General features: G+C 36.7%; 1 protein-coding gene across 1 annotated transcript in view; it reads right to left on the bottom strand.

Annotated features, from left to right (window-relative positions):
- Positions 1 to 4633: 4633 nt before the first annotated feature.
- The window catches only part of LOC107719490 (RNA polymerase II-associated protein 1-like), a 26953-nt gene continuing 18912 nt past the window's right edge, over positions 4634 to 12674 (bottom strand). Inside the window, exons 21-24 of the mRNA XM_016526909.1 lie at positions 10524 to 11286; positions 6245 to 6421; positions 4995 to 5051; positions 4634 to 4905 (exon numbers count right to left, since the gene is read on the bottom strand). Coding sequence (XP_016382395.1) covers positions 4762 to 4905; positions 4995 to 5051; positions 6245 to 6421; positions 10524 to 11286 — 1141 coding nt within the window. The 3' untranslated portion in view covers positions 4634 to 4761. The remainder of the gene's footprint in view (positions 4906 to 4994; positions 5052 to 6244; positions 6422 to 10523; positions 11287 to 12674) is intronic.

Below are 12674 nucleotides of genomic sequence, written 5' to 3'. Positions count from 1 at the left end.
TTTGATGACAGCCCTAATTCTGAATATTTTTGGAGACTGCATGACTTGTAATAGAAACAGTTACTCTTTACTCACAGTCATCAGTTGTCTGTTTATTTTTCAGCGTACACATGAGCAGTTCTGCTCTGACAGCTGAAGATTGGTTGAACAGGCAATTACAACAACTGCACTGCGAGAACCTGTGAGCGCATCCCCTTCGGTCAACATGCTTCCAGCTCAATGTGGGTATTGTCAAGGGCTTCAGATGTTGCCAGGGCACCATGTTCTGTGTCTAATATAATCAGTCTCACTGAATTACTATCCCAGCTAATAACATTATGACCTGGTGACACCAATTTAGCTCCTTTAGGCTGGGGCTCCGACTCCTTCATATTACACGGTCTGTTTTTCCTCAGCTGCTGTGTGTAGAGATTTGTAAGGTGTCTGTATAGCCCCTGAAAAAAGGGCACTATGCTGAATATTGAGTGATTAGTCTGCGAATACCCTGAAAAAAATGGGTTGGATTTGGACTTTTTAAACAGACTTTTGAGCCCATAAACAAATGTAGTCTGAAGAATGAAGTAGACCTTTTTTTACACAGAAGGTCATCCAAGTGACAACCACGAACAGGAGAAAAGCTGTCATAAAAGGATTGAGTGGGGAAACTGTAAGCTTGTGTAAGTAGACACTAAGGGACGGCCGTTTACAGATGCCTACGGGCACAACCTGAATATCATCCACTGCTATTAATACTGCACATCTGGACTCTGTTACTACTACACAGAAATCATGTTTTTTTGTTTTTTTTTCCATCTTATATTTCAGCTACACACACACAAAATCCATAAAATCTAAGTCAGAGGCACACAAAAGGGTCCTCTGTGTCTGCATTCACGCATATGAGAAGGAATAAGTAATTCGATTAACTACCAAGTCGCAGAAAAATACCAAAAACTCTGAAAAGACTGTGTCCTGGAAGGTTATTTTTGTTTCATATCCGGTCAAAAATAATTATACCATGAATATCCACAGGCATACATTCCCTGAATTTTGTTTAGTCGTGAGACACGGCCATCCATTAGAGCTAACTTAGTTTTTACATCAAAATTATATAAAATTGAAGTAGGGAAAGTAATTCTGTGCTTTCACAAACGACTGACTAAGCCAAACAACTTTTTGATGGATTGAGAATTTTTAACTGCGTATAAATACCGCCATCATTGTTTCCCTTGTCGTCTTGTTCTGTTTATTTATTGTTAACACGTTTCCGCAACTCTTGGCAATATACTAGGAATTCATGTTTTTAATTTGCTGCTGTTACTTTTGCTAACAGACAGCACTGGAAAAATATGCTACCTTCTCTTGAAAATATCATTGGAAAGACAGCTTTTTTTACAATACAAAACATCCACGAATGTTTAGAAAAACTCTTAAGAAAACATGTTTCTGTGTACAGATGCTAAAAATGTCAGTGGTTCATTGGTTAGAGCCACTCAGACTTTAATGCTTTGAAATCAAATGTCACACCCTTAAAATACACCGCAGCATAAACAAGACTAATAGATCATCACTAGCATGTGTCATACATGCCCTAAAGACACACACAGATGGCATACAACACTGCAGGGTGCGATCAATGGGATTTTATATGTCTGTAATGTAAAACTGTGAGAAACTGCAGAGCTGTTTAGGCCTGTGCATTTCACAGCCTCTATAACTGCACATCTCTATCGGGAGAAAGTGTGCTTCTGTATTTAAATGGACTACACATTAGTGCCTAAAATCCCTTTCAATGTTAATAAAAATCCTAAGAAAAAACAAACATGTCTCTGACATTTTGCTTATTGCACAAACAAGTAAATGGAGTCAGATTTCCATCAGCAATTTGTAGTCGCATCAAGTTTGAAACGACACAAATGATTCTGGACAAAAACAAATTTGGATAAATAGGATCTCACGGTGGGCGATACACTTGAGATGTTGTGTTGTCTACAGGAGCCGTAGTGAAACTCAGAGCCCCCTGCCTGTGATATAATGCAGACCAGATGTCAGCTGAACCGTGTGACTAGCATTAACAGCGGCTCACAGGAGGCTTCATTGTCTTTCACTGGCAAGAAAAAGTCAGCATTCCTGAAGGAGCAAACAAGAGATGCCTTTCGCGTTCTTTCGCATTTAGTTTTAGTTTTATTGAATTCCTAATGACATTTAAAGACCAAGATGAGGAAGAAGCCTCAAGAACAGCAAAAACAAAAGTGATCTGTCCATATACAAAAGTCTCTGTATTCATATTTTTGAGGAAGGAATTTAGCAGTTCCTGTTCCTTAACCATTCTTTTAAATAAATATTTGGAAAACAGACATTAAATTCTGTTTTCAAATGCTGGGATCATTTCAATGCTAAATGTTAAAAAAACTAAATGTGGTAATATATTACATTCGTTTCTTTATTTGTATAAACTACCACTGACAAAACTCATAATTGCTGTTACTACATATTGTAATATGAACAATAAATCAGTAACTACACTGATTTAGGTCTCACAAGCCGTACAACATAACATAATAGGCTATAATTTCTTGGTTCACGGAGTTGAATATGATGAAATTAATGACTTGCGGTTCAGTTATGCGAGTCATATTAACTGAGAAACTGCTCCAAATGATTCCTAAATGTTTGTGATTCACAAAAACAAACCAGCTCACAAGAGTCATTAGCTTGGGATTCTGACTTCATTGGTCAACATTAAAAACAATTGGCTTGAGGATCAAACTTCACTGATCACGCTGAAGATTGCAGCCAACATTTTCAGAGAAAATAAGTACCATTTTGCGTACCGAATGTACAAACAAAAACTAACAGAACTGAACACCATGAATATTAAGATAAGGTTCTCAGTTCTCAAACTAGTGTCAAGTTGTTGTTTTTTTCACTTATGTTATCATCCGCCAAGCAAAAGCTGTTTAGTTGCTTAGAAATGTATAGTACACATCTCAATAAGTCACAGGATTCAAAGTGTCGGCAAAAATTATGCACTTTAAGAAAAAAAAAAAAGGTAGGGTATTAGTAATTTTCTGCCATAAATTTTTTGCTAAGTTTAGACATTTCCTTCAACCCTAAAACTCAATGTGTAATTTAAATCAAAGGCAAAACACCTGTGAAAAATCAATACAGAAAATGTAAAAGTACATTGGGTCTTGTTTTTATGGACTTGTCAAAATTAATGAGTGTTTTGAAAAAGACATTTTGAACCAAATTCTGCCGAAACGAAGGTGTTTTGTGGTTCGAAACAGTTCACCAGTGTGAACTTTCTAGAAAAGTTGGAAAGAAAAAAAAAACTGAAACATGTGTCACACTGGTTGCTAAACACCTTCAAACTGCCATTGGTCCATGATGATTGCATAACAGGTGCGTGTTCTGGGAATCCAACGTCTTTTATATGGAAGTCTTTTCAGGTTCATTTCTTTACTCAGTCTGTTGAAGTCAGACACAAGTAAAAAATATCCCGAAGGGGAAGAACTACAAGCTCTAAAGGGAGAATGTAACTTTAAGACCAAACAGTAACCACAGCTTTCCATCATATTTTCATAGACATTAAGGTCAATGAAAGAGTCGATGAAAGAATAAATATTCCATTGTCTTTATTTGCCCAAAGTAATTTTCCAAAGTTGATTTAGAAGTCATTTTTGTGGTATTTTAATTTCAGTATATTGAAGAGTGTATGGTATTTGTTTCCCATTATGCAATATTTTGAACTGTACTGACATAAGTGGAGCATGTTGCTCATGCCTCTCTGACTCATCTCAGTATGAGATAAAAGAAAAATAAACACCCTTTGAAAGCTTCTTTGTAATTCCCTGAAACTCCCAATGCAATTAAAAGAGGCTCAAAGCTAATATTCATGTCAAGGAATTTCCTCATTTTTTCATCAGTTGTAATCATAAGCACTATTTTGACAGCAAAGGTTCATCAGAGCGATGTCTATAAAACAAAACTGATTAGTGATAAAACATGCTGCAATAAGAACATATGTAATTCATGGGAGATGAGCGAGTTCTGTTATCCTACAAACCTGGTCACACTGCATGTTAAACATTGGGGAGTATGATGATCAAATACATTTTTATATATATATATAACAAATGTTATTACACACTGTTGCTGCCTTGTGGACCATTTCAATAGTGTACGCCCCCATTTTTGGCTCTGCTTTATTATCTTAAGAGCTTCCACTAAATGTGGTATGGAGGCAGCTCAACTATTAATGTGAATCATTTCAAACATTTCTGTGATAAAAGCCTCCATTGTAACAAAAGTGCAAAGCAACCGTACAGCACTTAGCAGTGGTCAAAAAGATTTCCAAAACGACTGTTTGATTGACTCCTGCTTTTAAACTTAGAATTTAAATTAATACACGATGCTGGTGTTTGTCCAAAAACAGTATCATTTGTCTGGGAATTTTGTGGATAGAGGGAGAAAAAACCCTGACATTTCAGAATCGGGTGGAAATAAAATAACTGACTAACCCCTGTAAATTGGAATTATCTGAAGTCCCTATATCAAATAACTACCATCCAGATAGGGATATAAAAAAAAAAGAAAAGAAAGAAAGAAAGAAAGAAAAAAAAGCTGTATGGACAAGTAACCACACCACATCCACAAGAAACTAAATATTTATTTTAAAGTCTATGGTAGCCACTTGTTCCTAACAGGCCAAAAACCACAGATATGAGGATGGTAGTTTACAAATCACATACAAAACTGTGGGACAGGATTTTTTCTTTTTCACCTTTCTCCACCCTTTACTTCTGTTCCCACAATGCTTTCCAACCTGCGGGCACGAATCGGGGGCAGCTGTTCATAGGTGCTGAAGCCCAGCTCTGAATTCTGCTGGGGCAGCTGAAAAAGAAGCAGGTGGTTCTTTAACACCTGGAGAAACAAAGAAACCAGACATGTCACTAAAATGAAACCAGGAAATGGAATGTCTCTTTAAGGTAGAGGCGAATGCCTGATGGTACCTCATCTGTCAGGTAGTAGGTCTTTCTCAGCAGGCTCCGACATGCCGCCTCCACCTCCTACAGAGAGTGTAAGTCAAGTCGGTCATAACTCAGCACACAATGACAAAATAAGACAACTAAGAGACCATCGATCACACTTGCTTCACTCTTCAGACATATTTCAAACCCAACCACTCCATTTGGGATTGTGTGACAGAGCGCTTGCATATATAAATTATAGTTTCCTCTGGAGAAAAAAAAAAGCCTCAAATGTCACCTAGTCTATAGTATCATATTCTGTATCAAGAGCCCAATCACACCGGTCTGTGGATTTGCATAAAGTGCATTTGGTTTGTCACCTTAAATTGCATAACTTAAATTTTGGCATTTTCCTCACATTAGGCAAGTACATTGCTTCAGTAGACTTGGAATATAATGCACAAGTCACACTAACTACTTTTACTTCTGGAGCTTGGCAGCCTCTGGTTACCATTCATTTTTATTATATGGAAAGAGCAGCTTGAACATTCTGCTAAATGCTTTTTTGTTACACTGGTCTTGTTCGGTGCTGTTACTTAAAACTAAAATTATTTTAAAAAAAGATTTCAAAATACTATGCAGTAAATATTAGAAATAAAACCAACTAAAATTTGCAATTTTGCCTTGGCAAGTAACTGAAATACAGAAGTTACAATACACTAAGTTGAAGTGCTTAAAAAAAGGAAAAAAAAAAAAAAAAAGATTATTGCGTCAGTACCGGTCAAATCTATATAGTGAATGTGTTAAATTATGTTCTTAGCCTTTCCTTCATGTGACGGGGTGGCCCAGAGAGAAAATAATTTTTTTGCACAACATGTATCAAAAATTAAGTTTTGATATATTTACGGAAATTTACAAAATATCTTCATGGAACATGATCTTTACTTAATATCCTAATGATTTTTGGCATAAAAGAAAAATCGATAATTTTGACCCATACAATGTTTTTTTGGCTATTGCTAAAAACATACCCCAGCGACTTAAGACTGGTTTTGTGGTCCAGGGTCACATATATACTGTATAATTTATTAAATTTTAAAAAGCCCATAACATTACTAAAACTTAAACTAGAGTAAAGAAAATGGGATGTGCTTAAAAAAAAACTTTAAAACTAAAAATGAAAACTGAAAATATAAAAATAAAAGCTAATTCACATTACTAATTAATTAATTAATCAATACTTTAATAAATAATACTAAAATAACACTGGTCTTGTTGCACAGGTAATTTACCTCTGCCACTGCATCCTGGGAGAAGATAAACGCATTCAGGTGGGCAACAGCCACCACATAAAGTACAGGACACCAGCTCCTCTTCAGAGCTCCAGTTACTAGTGCTCGAAAATACAGCCGCAACAGAGGAAGGGAGTCTTCCATGGGGGACGTGAACTTCTCCAGTGGAATAGGCAGCTGTACAGGACAAACAAATCAAATTTCAGATGGAGACCGCTTTAATTGGTTTACAATAAAAATGTAGCAGCAAACTCAATCAATCAAAATAACTTCCCCTCTGCCTCGTAACTACAACTGTTCTCTGATGACATTTGTTATAACCCCTCCACTCCAGCAATTTTAGATGACCTTTCGGACGTATTTAATAATAAAATACTTTATAATTTATAATAACATTTATTTAAGAACCTATTTAATATTTTCTCTAAACCTTCTTGTATATTAATACAAGCACCTGCAATTATGGCCAAATTAAAGATACATTGTGTGTGAATTTGCACGTTACAATGTAAGCATCATTAATGATCCCCTGTGTTTAATAATAAAAAAAAGATTGATTAGTGATACTGAAGAATGATTTAATAAAATATTAGAATGATTAGTGTCTAGTGTCTGATTTGTAGATTATATTTAATAGTTTACACTTTGCAAAAACGTTTGCAGTTAGTTTTTAATATTACATTCTTGAGGACTCTACGCTTGCATTTCTTTTCAGGAGCACTCATGTTTGGAAGGCTTGCCAGAAGAAAGCCTCTTCTCTCTAAAGAAACATGGCAGCACGGTTTAGGTTTGCAAATTTGCATCTGAACAAACCATAAGACTTCTAGAACAATGTCCTTTGAACAGACGAGACCAAAGTGGAGATGTTTGGCCATAATGCACAGCTCCACGTTTGGTGAAAACCTAAAGAGCATATTCAGCACAAACACCTCATAACATTGTAAATAATGGTAATTTTAGATGACATTTCGGATATATTTAATTTTAAAACACTCTATAATCTATAATAACATTTATTAACAACTTATTTAATATTTTCTCTAAACCTTCTTGTATATTAAGACAAGCACCTGCAATTCTGGCCAAATTAAAGATATGTTGTGTGTGAATTTGCACGTTACTTTGCAAAAACGTTTCCAGTTAGTTTTTAATATTACATTCTTAAGGACTCTATGCTTACATTTCTTTTCAGGAGCACTAGTGCTCCTACTTAAAAAAAATAAATAAATTGGAACAGACACCTTCTGATCAATGACAGAAATTAACCTTCCCATTGATATTTGACTCCTTAAAGGTTTTTTTTTTTTTTTTACCTTTGTAATGCCATTTTTCTAACTTTATTAAATGTATGTCATCTTTTGTGCCAAAAAAATTGTATCAAAAATTTTAATTCAACAATAAATTTAATTAAAATAATAAGATACAATCGGGAAGAATAAGTTACCAGTAAAATGAAATCAGCATCAACAATTCATCTTTGCATGGCACAGAAGAGCACAAATGTGGCATTAAAGGGATAGCTCACCCAAAAATGAAAATTATTAATTACTCCCCCTCATGTCATTCCAAACCCGTAAGACCTCCGTTCATCTTCGGAACACAAATTAAGATATTTTTGATGCATTCTGAGAGCTCTCTGACCCTCCCATAGACAACAAGGGTCCTTACACAATCAAGGTCCAGAAAAGTAGCAAGGAGATCAGTAAAATAATCCATGTGAAATCAGGGGTTCAACCATAATTTTACGAAGCTACGAGAATACTTTTTGTGCGCAAAATAAAAACAATTTGTCTCCTCTGTGTCACCATAACGCCATTTTGGAGAGTATCCACTGAATGCAAACAGCAGATGCTGTTCTGAGTCAACTTCGTCACGAGGATACGTTGTTTTACATTCAAATCAAAGCACAAACAACGTAGAAAACGTATCCGCGTGGCGCAGCTGACACAGAATAGCATACGCTGTTTGCGTTCAGTGGATACTCCAAATTGGTGCTAGGGTGACACGGAGGAGGCGAATTGTTGAATAAAGTTATTTTTTGTAAAGTTGTATACATTTGCACACATTTTCCTAGATCAACCTTGAGGTTCCTTTTTTGTTATGCTTGCTGCTGCACAATGGTGCCCCATAGTTGTGTCCAATGTTTCTACATTTTTCATGTACACGTTATAATGGCTTTCTTTCTTGTTGTAGACCACGAAATAGCAACTGATTTACAGTTGAGATACAGGTTTTCACAAAAACAAAATAAATTATAAAATGATAAACCTCACAATTGAGCATTTAAACCAGGGGTGAGTCAGAAGTATAAATTATTATATTTATTTAAAACTGGGTTATGTGTGTGGATTTTCGCACTGGTCTGAACAAAAACTACAGACTGGATTATTGAAAATGAACATTCATTCTCTGCCAGTAGGAGGTGCTTTTGGAACGTCAGAAATATTGTGGTTTCCCTGGTAACGGCTGTAAACAAAGCAGCGCTCCTCTCATAAGCGCTACTTTATCAGATAAAATGAAAATGCCAATCGAAACTTTTCTGAAGACAGTTGGTTCCATTCAGAGATTTCCCTGCTAATGTCTTTAAGCCTAGTACCTGTTTTTGTTGTCTGCTATCTTTACAAAAAAGTAGCAACTTTCCATTCCGTAACATTTTCGCATGTTCGATTTTCCCGATCTCTTCTTTGATCGCTTTAGTTATTTTCAGTGGGTTCAATGCATTCATATTATCGGACAAGAAATGTATCATTACCTTAAACTCTTCCTTTTTCCTTTTCTCCTGTTGTCTTTCCCTTTCACTTTCCGAACCAGAAAGTTGATTCCATTTTTTTTTCCTTTTCCGATTTTCTACTATGTTCCAATTTCCATTTTTACCTCCTTTCTCCCCGCCACTACATTCATCCTCTATGTCCAGCTCACTTCCTGATCCTACGTCACTTCCTTCCATCTCTGCTCCAGTCACATCCTAGTGTCGCCAACCGCCCTCGTCGTCTACTTCACTTTGTCAGGCAGTTCCTATTTAAGAGATTTCTTGATTGCGAACAGGTGTGGCAGTAATCAGGCCTGGGTGTGGCTAGAGAAATTGAACTCAGGTGTGATAAACCACAGTTTTAACAGGGGGGCAAACACTTCTTCACACAGGGTCATGTAGTTTTGGATTTTGTTTTCCCTTAATAATAAAAACCTTCATTTAAAAACTGCATGTTGTGTTTACTTGTGTTATCTTGGACTAATATTTAAATTTGTTTGATGATCTGAAACATTAAAGTGTGACAAACATGCAAAAAAATAAGAAATCAGGAAGGGGGCCAACACTTTTTCACACCACTGTAGTTCTAAAAATCGTTCTCAGTATTAAAGAATAGCAGTCCACACCACAGCGATAACAATAAAGGCACAGAGAAACGATATCGTTGGAATCACCTTCAAAACAATTTTTTTCCAGCTGATGAACGATACAAACATTAACAGCTAGAGAATTGAAAGCGGCAGACGAGTACGTGCTTAGAAAAAACAGATGATATCGTCCGCTGGTGTGGACGCTAATATAATATAGTTATCTTTATAGTTATCGTTCTTGGTGTGAACGGGGCTTAAGCCTGTGTGGATAGGCTGTCTAATTCTAAACTTTAAAATACATTTATTTTTAGTTATTTTAACTACGAATTTAAATAAAACTGAAAAAAAATGAAAAGGCAATTATACATTTACACACCTAAGGATTATATCAACCAAAAAAGTAACTGCATGTGTCCTCTCCTTTGTTCCCTCTCATAAATGAGAAAGCAGCATTTAAAACAATTATAAACATATAATACACACTGTTTCCCAATATTTAATTACAGCTTCAGATGCATGATATTTTCATCTCCTTCAAGCAGGATACACAAGAAGCACGTTCAACTCGGACGGTTGTCGTGGTAATAAACACCGTAAACAGCAACCGTTCACGGTTATCTTCTTAGCAATATTCACAATGTTGCCTAATTTTATATTGGCAACGAAACAAGTAAATCAATTCTGACTATTCACCACACTAATTTCATGCATCCCTGCAATTAAGAAAATTTGGCAGATTCTAAACAAGCCATTTTTTAAAACTAAATTAGACTTTCCCAACTCAAATCATCTGATGTTGTGAACTGCACTTTACAGCTGAAATCTCAGTATGAATTGGATCACAGCTCCAGATGCCCAGAATTGCAAAGACAAAAGTACAGTCATGTTTCCATTACGCCTAATCTGTGCGTAGGTCACCTGACAAAAAGACACCCCTTACCTGCTGTAGCGGGACCCCCAGCGATCGCAACATTCCCACATGTTCTCCAAACACAGCCAGCCTCATGGTGACACTGTAGCACCGCTGTAGAGGCAAAAGCATGAAGCAGCCAAAGAGTGGGTCACCGAATGACACAGCCTCATACTGCGCCAGCAGAGCTGAGTATAGGTCATGAAAGGAAGCCAAGCCTGGTGGAGGTGAGCCCAGATCCAGCGCCTCAAGCTGAGCTGGCCGTGTTAGCCTGCGAAACAGCGCCCAAGTAAGCTCTTGCACAGGCCGCTCCAGGAAGAGGTCACTGGAGCACAGAAAGACACAGGCTAGCCGGGCTAACTTTGCCACTGGTGGCACCGCCGTGAGCGCCTGCTCTCTCCAACTCTCCAGAACAAGCAGCCATTGAAGGCAGTTAGTGACTGACTGCACTGACCCTGCTGGAAGAGACTCAACCTGATGCCCACCACCAGCTGACAGCCCCATTCGCTCATAGAGACTTATGAGCGGTAAGAAGGGCCAATCAGAAGGCAGGGAGGGGCCGGTAAGTTCAGGTAGGAGATGAGAGCTGACAAAAGGCGTTCGGCCGAGGTACCGGTCACGGGATGAAAGGACAGAGGATTCCATGTGTGCAAGGTGGGTGAGGTAACAACCGCGGATGGAGGGCAAATGATGGAGTGCGTCACGCAGCAGAGCACCAACGGCAGGTGAAGTCCTGTCTTTAAGCTGCAGCTCAGCCAATGCAGCCATCTCTGGTTCACCACAGACACCCTCCCTAACAATAAGTTTAAAAAAAAACATGTCATATTACAGCAGTTAATTTCCAAGACAACAACATATTTCTCATAAACATAAAGGTACATCCTTGTAGTGCTTAAATTGTAACATATACTACTAAGTTTGGGATCGGTTAGATTTTTTTCCTTCAGAAATCATTGTAATATGCTGATTTGATGCTTAAGAAACATTTCTTATTATTAATTTTGAAAATAGTTCTGCTTAATATTTTTTGATCAATAGAAAGATCAAAAGAGCAGTATTTATTTGAAATGCAAATCTGTTGTAACCATTAGAGTTGCCTTTACTGACCCCAACTTCTGAAGGAGTGTATTTAAAAAAACAGACAATAGATACATTTTAAAAAATGACAAACGAATACCATTAAATATTTTTAAAAAAAGAAACAAACCAGAATCAACTGTCCATGCAAAGACCTGCTACATTCTGTCTGAAATGTGCAGTTTGCTGCTCTCTTGTGAGTATGATGTGAAACTACAGCTTGATAAAGCTGGGATTTCAGAGTTCACTTTTTTCTTCCTTTTTTTTAATTTTTTTTACACTGAATCAATGAAAAATTAACCATAAATGCATTTAAAGCATGTTTGATACTCTCATTTAAAATTAGAAGAACATCTGGAGGTCAACATCTGAACAAAAAGAGAATCAATCAGAATATGATGAACACAATAATATCAGATCAAATCAAAATACCCAGCCAAGACCTGAGCAGATTTTAGACAGGAGACACTTATTGTAATTAATCTCTCCCAATGAGTTTCAGCTTTTATCCCTGTGCAGTTAACAAGACATGTCCTCATAGCACATGTCTGAAGAGGTCCAAGAATATTAATACTTTTAACCATTGTACATCAAAGCAACATAAAAGACATGAACAATCATATTAAAATGAGATCTATTAAATTAAATTGCCTCCTAGAGACCCCCTGATCTAAAGGCACTTAAACTCTTACTATTAGTTAAGGTTAAACAAAATGAAATTTGCCTTTTTTTTTCTTACATCAAAGAATTGAAAATCAAAGAATTGTGGCATTTGTAATGACAATTAACATAAGTTATTAAATTATGATAAAATATGAAAGTGGCTCAAAAAAGATTTGGAAAAAAAAAGGAAGCATCTGCTAACAAATTATGCCCTTTCCAAAAGTCTTTTTTTTTTCATTTCTGTTTAAACAACTGATGTCAAGTTGATGTATACGTCTAGCTCAGGGCTGCCAAAACTCGGTCCTGGAGGGCTGGTGTCCTGCAGAGTTTAGCTCCAACTTGCCTCAACACACCTGCCTTTAAGTTTCTAGTATGCCTAGTAAGAGCTTGATTAGCTGGTTCAGGTGTGTTTAATTGGGGTTGGAGCTAAACTCTTCAGGA

Source organism: Sinocyclocheilus rhinocerous, unplaced genomic scaffold, assembly GCF_001515625.1.
Source record: "Sinocyclocheilus rhinocerous isolate Xijiao unplaced genomic scaffold, SAMN03320098_v1.1 scaffold1234, whole genome shotgun sequence".
NCBI classification, from domain to species: Eukaryota; Metazoa; Chordata; class Actinopteri; order Cypriniformes; family Cyprinidae; genus Sinocyclocheilus; species Sinocyclocheilus rhinocerous.
The sequence above is the reverse complement of the archived record's forward strand: the minus strand, read 5'-3'. Positions and strand labels throughout refer to the sequence as shown.